Consider the following 17,762-nt stretch of genomic DNA (forward strand, 5'->3'; position numbering starts at 1 on the left):
TATTTTGATTGAAGTGGAGGTTGGGCAAAGTTTCCTTACTGAAATAGCCTTTCTAGATGAACATGGGAACCCACAATCCATTCAGGTAGTATATGATTGGCTCCCTATTTCATGTACTGCTTGTAATGGAATAGGTCATCTAGCAGAGGCATGTAGGAAAGGGGATCCTAAGCCTGTTGTGAAGAAAGTGTGGAAGCCTCGGGTCAACAATGGTCCCAGGCAGGTTGCTCCTAAACAGAAAACACAAATGCCACCAGTTAAGAAGGTCCCTGTGCAGAACACTCTTGTCGTTCCTATGGGAATTGTGACTCCTGTGGTTACACCTAGGGTTCCAGTGGTGGAATCTTCCTTGCCTAGAAGATTCCTCACTAGGATGATGAGAACTGACAGTGGGGAGAAGAGAATTTTTGCTACTAGAGGGATAGCATTTATGGAGGTTTTCTCTAATTCTCTGCAAAAGACTAGAAAGGGGATTGTTACTAATAGGCTTGTTGAGAAAGGGGAGGTTAGCTGTAGTACCTCTGATAATGGGTAGCTGTGGAGCCTAGAACGTTAGAGGTATGAATAATCCTACTAAACAACATGAAATAAAGAGGTTTTTAAACCACAATAAGGTGGGGTTATTTGGTTTAGTTGAAACTAGAATAAAAAGTAGTGGTAGAAATAATGTTGAAGCTGCTCTCTGGGAGAACTGGTCCATTTGTACCAATTCTGGTCTTCATTCTGGGGGTAGCATTTGGCTCATATGGGACTCTAACTCCTATGAGGTGTGTGTCCATGATATCACTATCCAGAGTATCCATGCTCAGGTAGTTGATAAGAGTAGTAAGAAATCTTTTTGGTATACTGTAGTTTATGGGCTGAATAAGCTTGCTGAGAGGGAGGAATTGTGGAGGAGCATTAGGATGTATAACTGTAGTATAGATGAGCCTTGGCTTATCTGTGGGGATCTTAATGCTATCATGAATTAGGATGAGAGAATTGGTGGGGCTATGGTCACTAATGCAAAGATTCAACCTTTGAGAAGGTTGGTTTATGATTGCAATTTGAGTGACTTAAAAGCTCGTGGTGATTTTTATACCTTGACTAATAAGCATGAACATGGGTCTAAGGTGTATAGCAGAATTGATAGAGTCTTATGCAATGAGTTTGGCCTTGATGATTACCCTGATAACTATGCTCACTTTTTGCCTGAGGGTATGTATGATCATTGCCCTTGTTTGATTCATTTGAAGGAAGTCAGGCAAAGGAGGGGCACTCTTTTAAATACTTTAACATGTGGTCTCTTTCCCCTGATTTTGAGGATGTGGTTGGTACTAGTTGGACTAAGGAGGTTAAGGGCACTCCTATGTTCCAGGTGGTGAGAAATTTGAAGGTGTTAAAGGGTGATTTGAAAACACTAAATAAGGAACAATTTGGGAATATTGAAAACCTGACTCACATTACTGGGATTGCTTTGAACCAGATTCAGACTAGTTTAGTTCAGGACCCTTTAAATAAGGAGTTGTGTGATGCTGAACTTCAGTGTGCTAAGGAATTGAAGGAGCTTAGGATGGCTAGGGATCAGTTCCTTAGGCAAAAAGCTAAGTGTGAATGGTTAAAATTGGGTGATGATAATACTAGTTACTTCCATGCTAGACTAAAGAGCAGGAGAAGTAGGAATAGGGTCTGCCAAGTTAAGGATATGAACAACAAGTTGTGCTGTACTGAGGATGAGATTCAAGGGGCTTTTGTTCAGTTCTATCAGTCATTGTTGGGTACTTCTAAACCTGTCAGGCCTGTTAGTGTGAAGATGGTGCAGGCTGGTAGATATTTGGATGCTAGTCACTGTAATACTCTCAATGCTCATGTTACTGCATAGGAGATTAAACTAGCAATGTTCAGTATTGAAGGGGATAAAGCCCCTGGCCCGGATGGGTATACTAGTAAGTTTTTTAAGGATGCTTGGTCCCTTGTTGGCTCTGATGTTGTAAGGGCTATTCAGAGTGTATTCTTGTTTGAGAAGCTCCTCAAGAAATGTAACAACACTATCCTTACACTAGTGCCCAAAGTGGAGGTCCCTGATTCTGTGCTACAATTTAGGCCGATTGCCTGTTGTAACACTATTTACAAGTGCCTCTCTAAAGTCTTATGCAATAGATTAAGCAAGATTCTGCCTGATATCATTTCTCCTTCTCAGAGTGCTTTTATTAAAGGGAGGGATATTGTGGGGAATATTCTTATATGTCAGGATTTGATAAAGTTATATAATAAGAAGTCTTGCTCTCCTAGAATCATGATGAAGCTTGATCTGCAAAAAGCTTATGATTCTGTGGAGTGGTCTTTTGTGAAGGACATGCTCTTTGCTATGGGTTTCCCTGCTGAGTTTAGCAAGATTATCATGTTGTGTGTCAGCACTCCCTCCTTTTCTCTTTCCCTTAATGGAGAGATCTTTGGCTTCTTTAAGGGGCAAAGAGGTCTAAGACAGGGGGACCCTTTGTCCCCTCTGTTATTTACCCTTTGTTTGGAGTATTTGAGTAGAGTATTACTGGTTATCCAAGAAAGCAAGAAGTTTAGGTTTCATCCTTTATGCCAAAGGATTAAACTTACTCATTTATGCTTTGCTGACGATTTGGTGATGTTCTGCAAGAGGGAGAGGAGTCCTATTGAGATGTTGTTAAATGCATTCAACTATTTCTCACAGGCTTCTGGTTTGACTATGAAAAAAGGGAAATCAAGCTTCTACTGTAATGGGGTTGATGCTCAACTCATTGATGAGGTGGTGAAGTTGACTGGGATGAAGAGAGGTTCTGTACCATTCAAGTATCTAGGGGTTAATGTCTCACCTACGAGACTATCTGTGCAGGACTGTACTTGTCTGGTGGATAAGATTGTGGACAGGATTAGGGGGCTTGGGGCTAGGAAACTGTCGTATGTTGGTAGGGTTGTGCTCATACAATCTGTTCTTAGCAGTCTACACAGCTACTGGTCTCGTATTTTTATCATTCCTAAGACTGTTACTAGTAAGATTGAGGCCATCTGTCGGACATTTCTATGGCATGGCTCTGCTAATAAGGAGAGTCCTTCTCTTGTTTCTTGGCAGGATATTTGTAGACCTAGGAAATAGGGAGGGCTAGGTCTGAAGCAGCAGTATGCTTGGAATGTTGCGTTGATGGGGAAATATGTATGGTGTATTGTTAGTAAAGCTGATATATTATCAGTCAGGTGGGTGCATGTTGTATATCATCAATTCTAATTGGTCATGGCGCAAGATTTTCCAAGTTAAGAACATCCTCAAAGGGCTTATTTTTGACAGTAGGAGGGATCCTTTAACTATTCCTTATTCTAGCAGTAAAGGCTACTCCCTGCTGGTCCCTGATGTGGAGCATGTCAGTTGGTATCCTTGGATGTTGACTAGGTGTATTGTTCCTAAGCATGGGTTTTGTCTTTGGTTGGTAGCTTACAATCGTCTGTTGACTCAGGACCGTCTAGTTAGAATGCATATCATTCAGTAAAACAGGTGTTATTTCTGTAGAGCTATGGAAGAGGACCATAATCACTTGTTCTTTCAATGCATCTATAGTCATAAATGTTTGGGCCTAGTTTCTGATTGGTGTAAAACTAGGATACCAGAGATTGACTGGGTGTCTTGGTGGATTAAGTGGAGGCAGAGATTTGCTAGAAGGAAGCAGGTAATTGCTCTGATTATCTCTTGTCTGGTGTATCATATCTGGCAAATAAGAAACAAATGCAGATTGGAGGGCGTTTTGAGTAGACCTGAGTACCTTGTGAAGACTGTTAAACAGGAGGTAGGAGTTCGAATTGGGCAGTATAAGTTTAAGTGTAACAATGCTAGTGTTTTAAGTTGGATGGATGAAATTAGATTATGTAAAGGCTAGTTTTATGTTAGACTATGCCTTGTAATGTAATTGTATTGGGACACTTTTCTATTCTAATGAGAATGCTTACATTTTCCCAAAACAAAAAAGCACTTTGGTAGATGGGGGTGTTACATTTATAATATAAATAGGATATTCACGGTCATTAGTTCACGGTGGTTCAAATAGGTGATTCGCAATTGGGTTTCGGTTTCGATTTGGTGGTATTTTAAGGTGGAGGGGAGGTTGTTGGTTGTCGGATATGGACTTTTGCAGAAAGGAATAATCTACGGTGCATCGTGGTGGTTAGAGGTGCGACCGGGTAGTGCTACTCTGGTGGTGGCTCCTGGTTTTGCGACAATGAGGAGCTCCGATATCGGGTTTTCGGCGAAGAAACATGATCAGAATGGTGGAGGCAATGGTGGTATTGTAGTGTTGCAGATCACGAGACAAGGGTGGCTACAGTGGTGCCGGAATTGATTCAGGACAATTCGAATTGATTGTTCGATGGTGGCTTGCTTCATTGGTCGACCCATGGATCATGGTGGTATTTTTAACCAACATGTTAAACGTCATCGACAAATTATTAAATATTGTCGACAATTTATAATGACTTTCCTAATCTACTCCTCACTCTAAACTCACTCATATATTAACATCTTTTTTTTCAAGTACGACATTTCCGTCACCACCGCTTCAATTCCGCCACCAAATTCAAGGAATCGACGACGCAAATAATCTAAACTAATTTAATATTTTAAAATTTTGTAATTAGTTAGTAAATTTAGGTGGTTTAGAATAGAATCGTTATTGTTAGAACGGATTAGCGATTACCGTTTACCGCGCCCAAAACTAATCTAACTCGGAACATGTTTTTTTTTAAAAAAAGAAAGATTCCCGGACGAAAATTCTTTTCGTCCAAACCTAGGTCTAGACAAAAAGGCTCTTTGTCCAGACGGAAAAAGTTTTCGTCCAGATTTTTTTTTTTTGCAATTTTTTTGTTTACCGGGACGAAATTTCTTTTCGTTTGGACGAAAATTGTTTCCGTCTGGAAAAATTTCTTCGTCCGAGCCCTTTTTCAACATTTTTTTTAAAAAAAAATTATTAATTTTCGGCTTAGCTTAGTTTTGGGTGTGAGGATCGATACTTGCTAATCCGTTCTACTCTCATCCGTTCGTCAAATCATAAACTTGAAATGTAATTAAAATGTAAACATATCTCTTGAACATCGTTACTAGCTTGATCGTTGTTACTCTCATTAGTCGATATGATTAAATCGTTTTAATCGAAAATAACGTAAATTAAATTATGATTTTTTTTTTCTGAAAAACCGTCTTTTTTTGTTTTAGAAAGAGAGATAAGGGGGGAGTTAATGGGAGACAATGTTGGAAAGTTGTGTTGATAGTCGACGATAATTAGTAAAAGTGTCGAAAATATTTAACACACCCCATTTTTAATGGTGATTGATAATGATATATATGTACAATGGTGTTGATGGATGAATTTGGTGGTGAATTAGGTGAATTGGGTCGATGGAGTAGTTGGTAATAATAGAGAATTAAATTGAGCTTTCGGTATTAAATTGAAACTTTGGTAAATGAGTATTCAAAATGACGAGGAACTTGACAATGTATAGGCAGAGGAAGTCATACATAGCTCAGTCATTGCCTGGTCAACATTAGTAGTCCAACTCATCAACACATATACACTTTAAATCCTAAACATGATGATTTAGAAATTAATGGGCACCTTTAGGGGTATTTAATAGAGTTTAAAGGTAGAACTGGTAATTTGAAAAATACGAGAATATAACTTAGAAAAGTCAATAGTTTAGGGGTATCCAATAGAAAAATCCTAATATTTACAATTATAATGATAACTTGATGATGGAAAAATACTCACATTTATAATATGTTTTCTTGACCAATTATAATTATTTTGAAAATAGAAGTTGATGGGGCATATTCTGCACCCGCTGACCGAGTCAACACATTGAGCAAGGTCAAAGCCAAAAGACAGCAAGTCAACGTATTAGACAGCCTAACCGACATAGCCTGTCGGCTTGTCACTTGGGTCTCGGTCTCGGCAACTAGCCGGCCGAGAGGCATATCCGCGTACTCACATCCAGTCCCCTCGACATGGAGTCAACTAGGCCAGCCGGCCTACCATGGGTCCCTCGGCCGAGGGTAGAACAGTCTTTCCACCTGCTAGCCACTTGGCCACTACGTGACAAAAGGTGAAAGTCTATAAATACTCCACTTCTCTCATTGAGAAGAGGATCCAAAAAACTAACCTAAAATCTGGTATAAACTCCCTTATCTCTCTACAATATACTTTGCCAAGTTAACACACAACTTATCTCTTTAAGTTTACTGACTTGAGCGTCGGAGTGAGTACGCTCGGTACCAAGCCGAGCCCTCAGTTTGTTTACAGGAGAGAGCGAAAGGAAGAGACAAGCAAAGACGTTATTCTACAAGCTTACGTGGTCACAAATCCTGCTCCGGAATTACACCCGGAACAATTGGCGCCGTCTGTGGGGATGCAGCTCAACAACTCTCCCGCCCTGGTCGAGTCCCAACCTTTTTAGGATATCGGCAGAGAGATCCTGGCCGAATCGATCTGCAAGAAACAAAGCAAGAGTTAAGTAAAAGAAGTAAACCGGGGCAAATACAGAAGCATAAAAAGCAAAAGTGGGCCTCACACCGACCCCACTCACCCTGGCCGAGGGCCGGTATGAGGCCGACGTGGCAAAGCAGCTCGTCTTGAAGGACGATCTGCATCGGGGGCATCCATCCCTTCGGCGTGCCATCCTTCTCAGCCTCGAACAGGCTCATTGCCCGCTCTTCGTCCTCCTTAAGATAGACCTTCTTGGCGTCCATCTTAAGCTTATTCCGGGAGACATATCTATCATGCTCCCCCTGATTCTCACACCGCAAGTTGACGCGGCTCGAAAGGACCGGGCGGTGGATAGTCCTCCGGACCTCAACATATACCCACCGCCCCTTCCAGTCCTTGCAAGATGTCAGCTTGGAAACGGTGACGAAACCCGGCTCGGTCTGTATACTATACCACCCCGAGCCGCCTAGGGTAGTCTGCCGAAGATGGTGGAGCCGGCGGAAGAGGTTCACCGTTGGGGCCTCCCCTTTGAAGAGACATAACCATTCAAAGCCAATAATAGTCCTAATAGCCAACGGATGCAGTTGTGCCACAGCGACGTTCATAGCTTTGATTATGGCGGCGACATGTTCATTAAGAGGAAATCGGAGCCCATACTCCAGATGTCTGATGTACACGCCGATACAGCCTTCGGGAGGGCAACAGACCACCTGATCACCCCCATGGATAACAATTCTATACCCCCCCCCGCCGAAGGTAATGATCTTCACAAAGATCAGGCCCGGAACAACTAGCGAACTTGTTCGTCCAAGCACGATCAGGATTGATCGAGTAGGCTTCGCCGTGCCACGAATAACGCGGCCTCTCTCGCGGCCTCTCTGAGTCGGATTGGGTCTCTTCATCATCATCATCATCGAAACCCTCCAAAAATTTCTCCTCAATTTCAGGAGAAGGCGACTTGGGACCCCCAAACCCTATCGGGGTGACAACCAAAGGGCTCTGTTCATCGGGACGCGACGGTTCGCCCCCCGGCGCAGAGGTACTGGGTTGAGCATCAGCAGAAGACATGGTGACAACAATTATTTAAACAAGTAAAAAGTTGGGAAAAAATTTGTTTGTTTACCTTGGAAGAAAGTGTTACGCCGAGTAACGCTTTGAAGACTAGAGAGAAATTTCTTCGAAAAAGCTAAGAGAGAGGAAATTTTTTGAGAAAATGAAGTTTGATGGCCAAAATGAGGGGATAACTGCTCTATTTATAGAGCAAAGCCCATTCAGTGGACCAATCAGAGCAAAGTCTATGAAGCGTCCACCAATCAGCACCAAGCCACGTGTCAGGCATGCAGCCACGGAATGTCAATCGACATACAGTTACCAATCTTCTTCGACACGCTCCTTGGTATCTACTTGCCACCGGCCAGCTGATCAACCAAGCTTGGCAAAGACCGGCGGGGACAATCAAAAGCACACGGCACTCTCAACCTTGTTCTCGGCCGGCGCCATTTTTTTTTCCACATTGGATGTCCATTACACAACCATGTGGAGGGGATATGGTACGGCCCGAATGAACCAAGCCGAGGAAGAAGAAGCCGAGGAAGAAGTTCAACATGCGCAGAATACGCTCAACACTCATCGAAGGTCCATACCACTGCATAGACTATGCTGGGGGCAAATTGATGGGGTATATTCTGCACCCGCTGACCGAGTCAACACATTGAGCAAGGTCAAAGCCAGAAGACAGCAAGTCAACGTATTAGACAGCCTAACCGACATAGCCTGTCGGCCTGTCACTTGGGTCTCGGTCTCGGCAACTAGCCGGCCGAGAGGCATATCCGCGTACTCACTTCCAGTCCCCTCGGCATGGAGTCAACCAGGCCAGCCGGCCTACCATGGGTCCCTCGGCCGAGGGTGGAACAGTCTTTTCACCTGCTAGCCACTTGGCCACTTGGCCACTACGTGACAAAAGGTGAAAGTCTATAAATACTCAACTTCTCTCATTGAGAAGAGGATCCAAAAAACTAACCGAAAATCTGGTATAAACTCTCTTATCTCTCTACAATATACTTTGCCAAGTTAACACACAACTTATCTCTTTAAGTTTACTGACTTGAGCGTCGGAGTGAGTACGCTCGGTACCAAGCCGAGCCCTCAGTTTGTTCATCTTTACAGGAGAGAGCGAAAGGAAGAGACAAGCAAAGACGTCATTCTACAAGCTCACGTGGTCACAAATCCTGCTCCGGAATTACACCCAGAACAGAAGTAAATAATACAGAGTACATAATTAGAGAAAAATACACTTAAAATGGTTTTAAAACCGTAAAAAGTCAAACGTGAATATTACTTAGAAATGAAAATATATCTAACTAGGTAGTGCAATGTGTCTTTCGTATGAGTGTGTGGCTGAGAAGTGAGAACATATTACAATAACCTGAGCATGCTTAGTAGGAAACTAGGAACCATCTATCACACACTAGGGCAGAGTTCGGATTGGGTATCCGATTCAATGTGCTAGTTCGGATCGGATATCCATATTGGAACGAAATCCTAAAGTTAGATATCCAATATCCAAACCAAATATTTCGGATATCCAAGGTTCGGGTATCCAAAATAATTGGATCGGATGCGGATATTCATCGGATATTATATATATATATATATATATCCATACTTTTGTATTTACTTTAAAACTAAGTTTGAAACACAATTATATTCATAGTCTTACAGGATAATTTTCTTTAGTATTCTTACTCCAATGTTCTCGACATAAAATTTAAGTACCACTTAGATATTTCTCTAATATTTTAAATATTAATTAAGTTGTTCTACCAAATCAAATTTTATTTTCTCGAAATTATATTAGAAAACTATAGTTTTGGATCGGATCGCATATCCAAATGTTTTAATTTTAATATCCATATCCAAACCAAAACAAAAGATTTCGGATCAAATATCCAAACCAAACTTAACTTTTGGATCGGATATCCAAAAATTCGGATCGAATTAGAATCGGATATAGGATCGGTTTGAATAATCGGATTTTTTGCTCAGCCCTACCAAACACAACCTTGCTTACCGACTCTAACCTTGAACAAAAATGTCTAGCATTTCTATGTTAATCGGTCTGATGTGGAACTCGATCGGAGAAACTTGCATGGGCCATGGTGCACACCACCATGGAAAATAAACCAGCGCAAGTTTCAGGGTTTGATGGTACTTTCATTGTCCATGACTATGCTCCAATCCTAGGTTTTGAAGGTGACGATGACAATGATGATTGTGGTGACGTAACTCACGATTATTTCCCTGCCGCATAATCATCACAATTCACAACAACAACATCTCAACCAGAAAAGAATCAATAGAAAAAAAAAAATCGGTTGTTTGGGGCTAGAAGGGCCCCTTGCTCCCAAGGGGAGGGGGGTCCACTTAATTTCACCCAAACTTCATCGTAGTCGTGGTTTTTTTAGTCCTGTACTCTTTTTATAGTGCCAAATTCAACAATAGTTTTCCTGTGTAGTAGTAGTTGTCATCTAACTAACAAGTACTTCGTATACAATATAGTACTCCGTAGTAGACTTAAATGTTTTAAAATAAGAGTAAATTGTCAATTACACATACGCTTAATCTACTTTTTTACATTTACTCCCACGTCAACTTTTTTTTAATATTTTACACCCAAAATAATTGTTCAGTTTACATTTTGCACCCAATATCGGATTCAGGCCATATTTCTGTCAATTTTCAATTTTTTTCGGCAAAACATTAATTTCATGACTATTTTACCCTCCTCTCTTCTATTATTAAGCATAGTTATTTGCCCTTCTTTCTTCTCATTCATTCATTCATTCATTCATTCATTCATTCCCTCTTATCTCATTTTCCCCAAATTTATTTGAAGAACTCATCCTCAAGGTAAGTGTATCCTCATCGTTTTTAAAGTTATTTCCTACAATATATCCACAATAAGGGAGAAATTCAAAGATGAGAAAACCTAATTTAAGGCACAAATATGCAAAACCCATAAATTTCAAATACAAAACCCATAAATTTCATAAAAAACATAGAAAATAAGTAGCAGAAATCAAACAATAAACTACAAACAAATTAGAAAGAAGAAATAGGACAACTTACATAATTACAAAAGTGATAGTGGTGATGGATCAACAATCTCTCAATGATTAAGATATTACGACGAAAATTTGTGAGAATTTTTAAGGGAGAATTTTTGGGATAAAGTAGGTTAAACAAGTGAAAAGAGGGGAAGTACATGAAGAATCAAAAGCCAAATGAAGACTTATAATCGCGGGGGCAAATTCGTCATTTCATAAAAAAATTAACCTGAAAATGCCATTGGGTGCAAAATATAACCTAAGCTGTTAATTTGGGTGTAATTTAAAAAAAAAAATTGATGTGGGAGAAAATGTAAAAAAGTGGATTAAGCGTGGGTGTAATTGATAATTATAATTGATCTTTCATGGACGGGTTTTATTCTTTCATAGACTAATTTTCATTATTTTTCCATTGTGTGCCTTTTGTCTAGAGAGAGAAAAAAACTCTCTCCACCCTTTCTCTCTAATTGTCTTCCTCACATAATTAATTAAAAAAAGCAAATTACTCAATAATTGATGCTAATTTTTATATAGGTCAAGTAATAATCTAAGTTATTAAGTTTAATTATTATGTTATGTCAAATTAGGGAATTAATTTATACTAATAATATAATTAGGGTTTGATTTAAGGTGTATGGTGGTGTTGGGATGGACAAGGGGAATCCGGCGTGCGTCGTCGCCGTTCGGGTGAGGCACCGCGTGCGTCGTCGGCTTTGGGGTCAGCCACAATGTGCGTCGCGGGCGTAAGGTGGAAGTCCTAATTCAAATTTCGATCACTGCACCTTAAAGATGAGTACCAAAACTGCAATAAGAACATTTTTCACCATTGAAAAATACTGTAGTAGGAAACCCATCTTGAATTGGAATATGGATTCCATTAATACGTGCCTTAGTAAGGGAAAGAACATACTTTGTTTCCCAAGGCCATAGAATTTGTTGGTTTCTGCCATTAGTTTCTACAGTTGGATAATTAAGGCATGAACATTGTTCACTTTGGCACAGCAATGGAATCCATCTCATAATCAAGCTTCTTCATCAATGTGTGTATTGAACATTTCCATTCTTTTCAATTAAATTGTTGTCGTTTCACCCTTTTGATAAGCATCTTCATCAATGGAGGCGAATCTGTGACTTCGTGTGATGGCCGGTATGAGGAGGTCGTCAAGACCTGCTGGTGGCATAGGGGAGGCGGCAGTGATGGTGGTGGATGGTGACTGACGAGTTTGGTAGTTAGAGTGAGAAAATTTAAACAAATACTTCGTAATTGAATTGGGAATAACGAGAAAATGAAGTCATTAAAATAAAGGGGTATAATAGTCATTTCCGTCCATGAAAGTGTAAAACCGTCCATGAATGAGCACCACCCATGATAATTTACTCTTAAAATAATCGGCCAGCTTCGTGTTCATAAACATATTTCGTAGTATTTAATACGAAATACGAATTTTACATTCACTGTATGTGTAAATTTTTGTTTTTATTTTTAGAGTATACATATACTGTAAAATTCATGGTGATAGTCGAGCTATGTAACGCTAGCTTGAAACTCAAGCGAGCCTGATAATTTAGTGAATTTAGACCAAACGGTAAAATGCAATAATATAAATAAATTTGCCCGATTAACCATTTCAAGTATAGTTCCTAGTTATGTGGTAAAAAAGCATAAACATAATTTGAGATTGTGGGTACCTTTGTGGTATAATTTTCCGATCGACAAGGCCAGTGGTGAAAGATGGGTTGATAATAGAGCAGCAAGAAATCCCACCACATTGGTCCAATAATGTTTCCGTTCCTCTTAGAGCATCTCCAACGATGCGGATGAAATGCAGCGAAAAATTGAGGATGTGAAAAGTGGGGCTTCCAACCATGAGGATGTATCAAAAAGTGGCCTCATATTAACGAGGAAGAAAGCGCTCCGCTGTTTGTAGAGGAACAAAACGCTGCGCGTAGAAGGCCCACTTGCATCAAATTGCATTTCACACCATACTTTTACAACTTGCATTTAATTGAACATATGACACGTATCAAAAAGTGAGTATTTTAGCAATATTTTAATTGGTAGGTAGGTTAAAGTAAGAGAGATAAATAATAAAATAGATTGAGATGATGAATAAGGGTAAATTATGGTTGGGGGAGTAAAATTGAAAAGTTGAGGAATAGTGAGGTGGATGAGTAAGAAGTGATAAGAGAGAGTGAGACGAGGAGAAGAAAAACTCATGGTTGGAGATGGTCTTAAAATCAAACTAAGCAAAATGATTGAAAACAAATGAACTTTAGTCCCATATCGACAAAACAGTGTACAAGAAGTATATTTATAAATACAGAGATACCCCCATTCACTGCTGAGCTGTCTGGCGCCAACTTGTATATTGTCCTGGAGACGTTATACTCTATTTATAGTTCCTTATTTTTTTCTTTTGATGTAAATTTGACACGCGGGAAACGCTGACCTTTTATAAAGGTCTATCATATTCAATGAATGGACTAAGACCATGAATTTTTACAAAATGGAAAACAATATAATACTCACCCATTATTTAGTTAATAATCCGAATGATTTAATTTATATCCTTTATTATGAATTATGATTCTGATAGAAATGAAATTTATTTTCATCAAATGACTATTCATCTATTTTAGTTTCATGCGATATAGGGGGCAAGAAAGCTCTATGAAAAAATGGCGGTTCAATTCGATGTTGTCTAAAAAAGAGTTAAAACACGGGTGTGGATTAAGTAAATCAACAGACAGTCTGAATCCTAGTGAAAATACCAGGAAAAGAGAAGATTCGAGTGTAAATGATAGAGAGAAAAAGAATCAGAGTTGGAGAAATAGTTACCCGTTTAGTTACAGTAATGTTGATCAATTATTTCGGGTCACAGACATTCGAAATTTGAACTCTGATGATACTTTTTTAGTTATAGATAGTAAGGGGGACAGTTATTCCATATATTTTGATATTGAAAATAACATTTTTGAGATTGACAATGACGATGCTTTTTATACTTTTTGGGATTCAGATTTTCTAAACTCAAGATCTAAGAGTGACGATACCTATAATAATCATTATACGTATGATACTAAATGTAATACCCCGTATTTTTATATAATTAATTAAACGGATATTATTGAATTAAACGGACATTATTAAACGGATATTATTATATATTAATTATTATACATTTTATATTACTATTTAAGTTGGGTAAATTGTTGAGTCGATAATTATGTTAGGTTATTTTATTTTATTTAACTCGCGTCGTATCGATCCAAGTTATTTGAGACGAGTTTATACGGAATTGTTAGCATCGACCCATTTCAACTGTTCCAAAATGTCCAGCCCAAATTAATTAATAATAGTACCATAACTAATAATGGTACCCTAACATTAATTAATAAAAGTACCTTAACTTTAATTAAAATAATAAACATCCTAGCCTACATATACTATCACTACCCGTCATCATGAACACACACCCCAAATTGACATTAATTAAATATAATACCCTACCTTAATTAAAAAAAATAGTAGCTAACTTTACTTAAAATAATAATCACCTAGCCTACAAATACCCCATCACTACCGTAATAATAAACACACACACAAACAGCCTTTCACTTTTCTTCAAGATCCAATCTCACCTTTCACGCATTTCGAGGGAGAGAAAGTGAGCGTGGGCCTTGACAAAGTGCAAAAGCAAGGAATAAAGTAGGGTGGTTGTCAGCGTGGTAAGGCGGCCCTGGTGGTGGTTTTCGTGGCGGTTTGGGTAAGCGTTCAACCTTCCTCTGTTTTTCTTCTTGCGGTCGGGTTTTATTGCGGGTGTTTGCGTGTCTGTTATAAGGGTTTATGGTGGTGGTTGTCGGGGTAAGGGAAATGGGTGGTCAGGGTAGAGTGTAGGGGTGGTGGTTAGGGCGGTTATAGGTGGTGGTTGTGGCTGTGCAAGGCGGCGTCGACACGGGGGTAGGAACGGGTTAGTCTGCGTTTTTAGAACGGGTTTAGGTGTTTAGTTACGGGGTGGAGCCACCGTGGACTCGGGGGAGGTCGAAATGGTGGCTCCATGTTGTCGGGGTTCGTGGGCTGGTGGCGACCAAGTCTGTGGTGGTTGGCAAGGGAATAGTTGTTGGTCATGCGGTGGTGGTGAAGGGAGAACAGAGGGTGTTGGTGGTGATGCTCGGTGAACCACGTCGGTTGCCACCCTGGTTCGACTCGCCGGCGGCAATGATCGACCAGTGGTGGTGGTTGTGGGTGGCCGTGTGGAAGTGGGGGACATGGTTGGTGGTAGTCGTGGTGGTGTGAGTGGCGTACGGTGAGGGTGAGTGAGTGTAAAGGGCGTGTGTTAGTCTAATGCGGGTATTAGAATTGTTTCGAAGCGGGTTGCATAGTTTAATCGTACAATTCTTTAGTTGGTCGCGTCTTAATTAATTAATGTAGTTTCCGTAACATTTAAATAATTTAATCAATTTAACTTCCGAGTTTAATAATTAGAATCCGTTGATATATCGTATTAATTAATTAATCGATTTAACTTCCGAGTTTAATAATTAGAATCCGTTGATATATCGTATTAATTAATTAATCAATTTAACTTCCGAGTTATTAAATAATTGGAGACGGGTGTTTGAGTTGTTTAAGTTCGATTCGGGTTTCTTAATCGTTTAATTCATTTAAATCTTTTAATTAACATAGTAGTTATTTAATTCAATTTCTGAGTCACTTAAAATAATTACTTAATTCAATTCTCGAGTCACTTAAATAATTATTTAATTCAATTACCGAGTTAAGTAAATGATTAAAGACGGGTTTGAGTCGGGATTGTTCGAGCTGTTTAAGGACGGATTCGGGTATTTATAAATCGTATAACTCGTTTAATCTTTATTTATCACATTAGTTATTTAAATTAAATCCCGAGTCATTTAAATAAATTATTCCCGAGACACTTAATAATTCAAGTCGGTTGTTGAGTGGTTCAAATGTTAATGCGGGTTTTTCTTAAAAGTATAATTCGTTAATCCTTGAATTACCATTTTGGGTTTTTAATTCCGAGTTGCTTAAAATAAAATAATAATTAATCATAATTGATTATCTTGAGTCGGGTTTGCTAAAAGAGAAAAGTTACTATATTAGGAAAGTTTCCACTTTGGGAGATTGCTATATTTAGTAGTTAGTAATTATAAATATTATAATTGTTTTAGGTGACGGATTCGTGAAGGATCGATAATCGATTCGTTGCTTTAGTTCGACTTCTTAACTGCTTAATTGGATTTGCTGGCACTATGAGGTAGGGAAATACACTTGTCCTATTATCGTTATTGATCGAATTGTGTTGACTTGTTTCATTGTGGTTGAATTACGTTATCATTTATATTCGGAAGGTGATTGATTGATTTGATCGTATTGAGTATAATATCACAACATCAGGTAACTGGCATGACTTTATGATTTATCAGTTCAGTGATTTATATACATATTGCATTGCACTAATTACTGTTGAGCATTTCATATGCATTGGAGTTGGAGGATGGTGTGGTGGTGATGAGATCGTGATACGATGTGATGTTGTGATAAGGCCCAGGCGGGTTCTGCGGACCCGCCCGGATAACCTCACCTTGTTGAGTGGTATATCGACGACGGTCGATTGATAGTCTGCCGGGGATCGGTATGGCTGGGCGTTCCGGGTTTGTGTGTGATTGAGTTGTGATGGCGGTGGAGGTGGCGGAGTATCATGCATATCATATTTATTGTTTATTGTTTTCCCTACTCAACCTCGCGGTTGACCACCCGTATTCGTGAACACCTGTCACGACCCAAATATTGGCGAGCAGACTTGACAGGTTTAAGAGATAGGACGGGAGCTTGGAGGTCGTGAGACACTGGATCAGACGACTTAGTAGCTAGATCATCATCTAGAAGACTTTCACTTTTAATTATGTCAGTTCTTGTAATTTGAGTTGAAAAGAGTAATTGTAATAATTAAGTTAAAATTTTACATAAATTGCCTTGGAGTTTAATTTGTTATTCACTACCTCGGGAAACCGAGATGGTAACAGTCCGTTTTATGAGGGAATGTCTTGACGAGGACTTCTTTTATAAACCGGGGTGTTACAAAGTGGTATCAGAGCGAACGATCCTCAGGCCTAAACCAATGAGCCCAATGAACATAGGAAGAGTCTAAATAAAATGAACCCCGGGATAGAACTGTTAGGAGCACACTACGGTAAGGTTTGAGTTAGGGGCCCCTCACACCGAACCAAAGTCCTCTCGGTTGAACCGAAACCATGAGTGTATACGAGGGAAAGGGTAGAATAGTGCTTGAGGTTGAACATGGAATTCATCTGTCATTGCCTAAGTGTTAATTGATTGATACATTGGTTATTGCGGGACAACGCTACAGTAAGTATTTTGTATGAATGATGTGTTGGTAGTACTACTATATCAAGTAATATGCGGTTATGTGATCCCAAAGCCATGCTAGTATAATATTGTGATAGTAATAAGAAACACGATAGAATTTCATATCTTTAGTCATCACAATCGTGATGTAAACGTAATGAGTAGATCGAGATGCGAAGGGATTCTACGGGATAGATGATTACGTAAGTACAGTGTGAAATTTAGGTTAGGATGGATTAGTATCAATAGTGTAGTTGTAAGAATTGGGACATAGAAAATGAACGACTTAGTGATAAAACTCGTTTTAGTTGATGTTACTCTTTAACTGACGTTACGGCCATTTTCTTTCTGTTCATTGCCTAGGGATAAAAAAATTTTATGAGAGGTAGCCTCGTCAGTTAGTGTTCTTTTGGCGTTGGTTTCATGCTTATAGGACATACGAATTCTGAATAATAAATATTTTAGTAAGCTGTGGTTAGGAAGTTTTAAAGGGTGATGTTTGACCAACGATTTTGTAAAAATCCTCATTTAAATTATATTAATAATTTTCGCATAATCCCAACTCCATCGATCGGAAGATTCACATATGTGTTCAAATTGATAAGCCACAAAAAAATCTTGATGTCTCAATATTAAATAATAAATTTTGCAAACTGACCCAAGTTTTGAACCAATAGCTGTCACATGTTTGTTTGGACCAACTAAGTTGTAAAATTCTTTAAAAATGGAATTCTTGTGCTTTAGACCTAATTCTTTTTCCCTGTGTTTTGAACCCACCATGTTTTATAAAAG

General features: G+C 39.2%; 1 protein-coding gene and 1 long non-coding RNA gene across 2 annotated transcripts; both read left to right on the top strand.

Moving 5' to 3' along the window:
- The first annotated feature begins 560 nt into the window (after positions 1–560).
- On the top strand, positions 561–1,861 carry LOC141608240 (uncharacterized). Its single transcript, XM_074427602.1, has 3 exons — positions 561–809; positions 972–1,197; positions 1,236–1,861. Exons 1-3 carry the CDS (start codon positions 561–563, stop codon positions 1,859–1,861), a joined length of 1,101 nt encoding a protein of 366 aa, XP_074283703.1.
- Positions 1,862–15,818: 13,957 nt separating this feature from the next.
- On the top strand, positions 15,819–16,588 carry LOC141609191 (uncharacterized). The gene is made up of 2 exons (XR_012527278.1): positions 15,819–15,858; positions 16,403–16,588. It is a non-coding gene; the product is annotated as an uncharacterized LOC141609191 (long non-coding RNA).
- The last annotated feature ends 1,174 nt before the right edge of the window (positions 16,589–17,762 follow it).

The sequence above is a fragment of the Silene latifolia genome, chromosome 10, assembly GCF_048544455.1.
Source record: "Silene latifolia isolate original U9 population chromosome 10, ASM4854445v1, whole genome shotgun sequence".
Lineage (NCBI taxonomy): Eukaryota > Viridiplantae > Streptophyta > Magnoliopsida > Caryophyllales > Caryophyllaceae > Silene > Silene latifolia.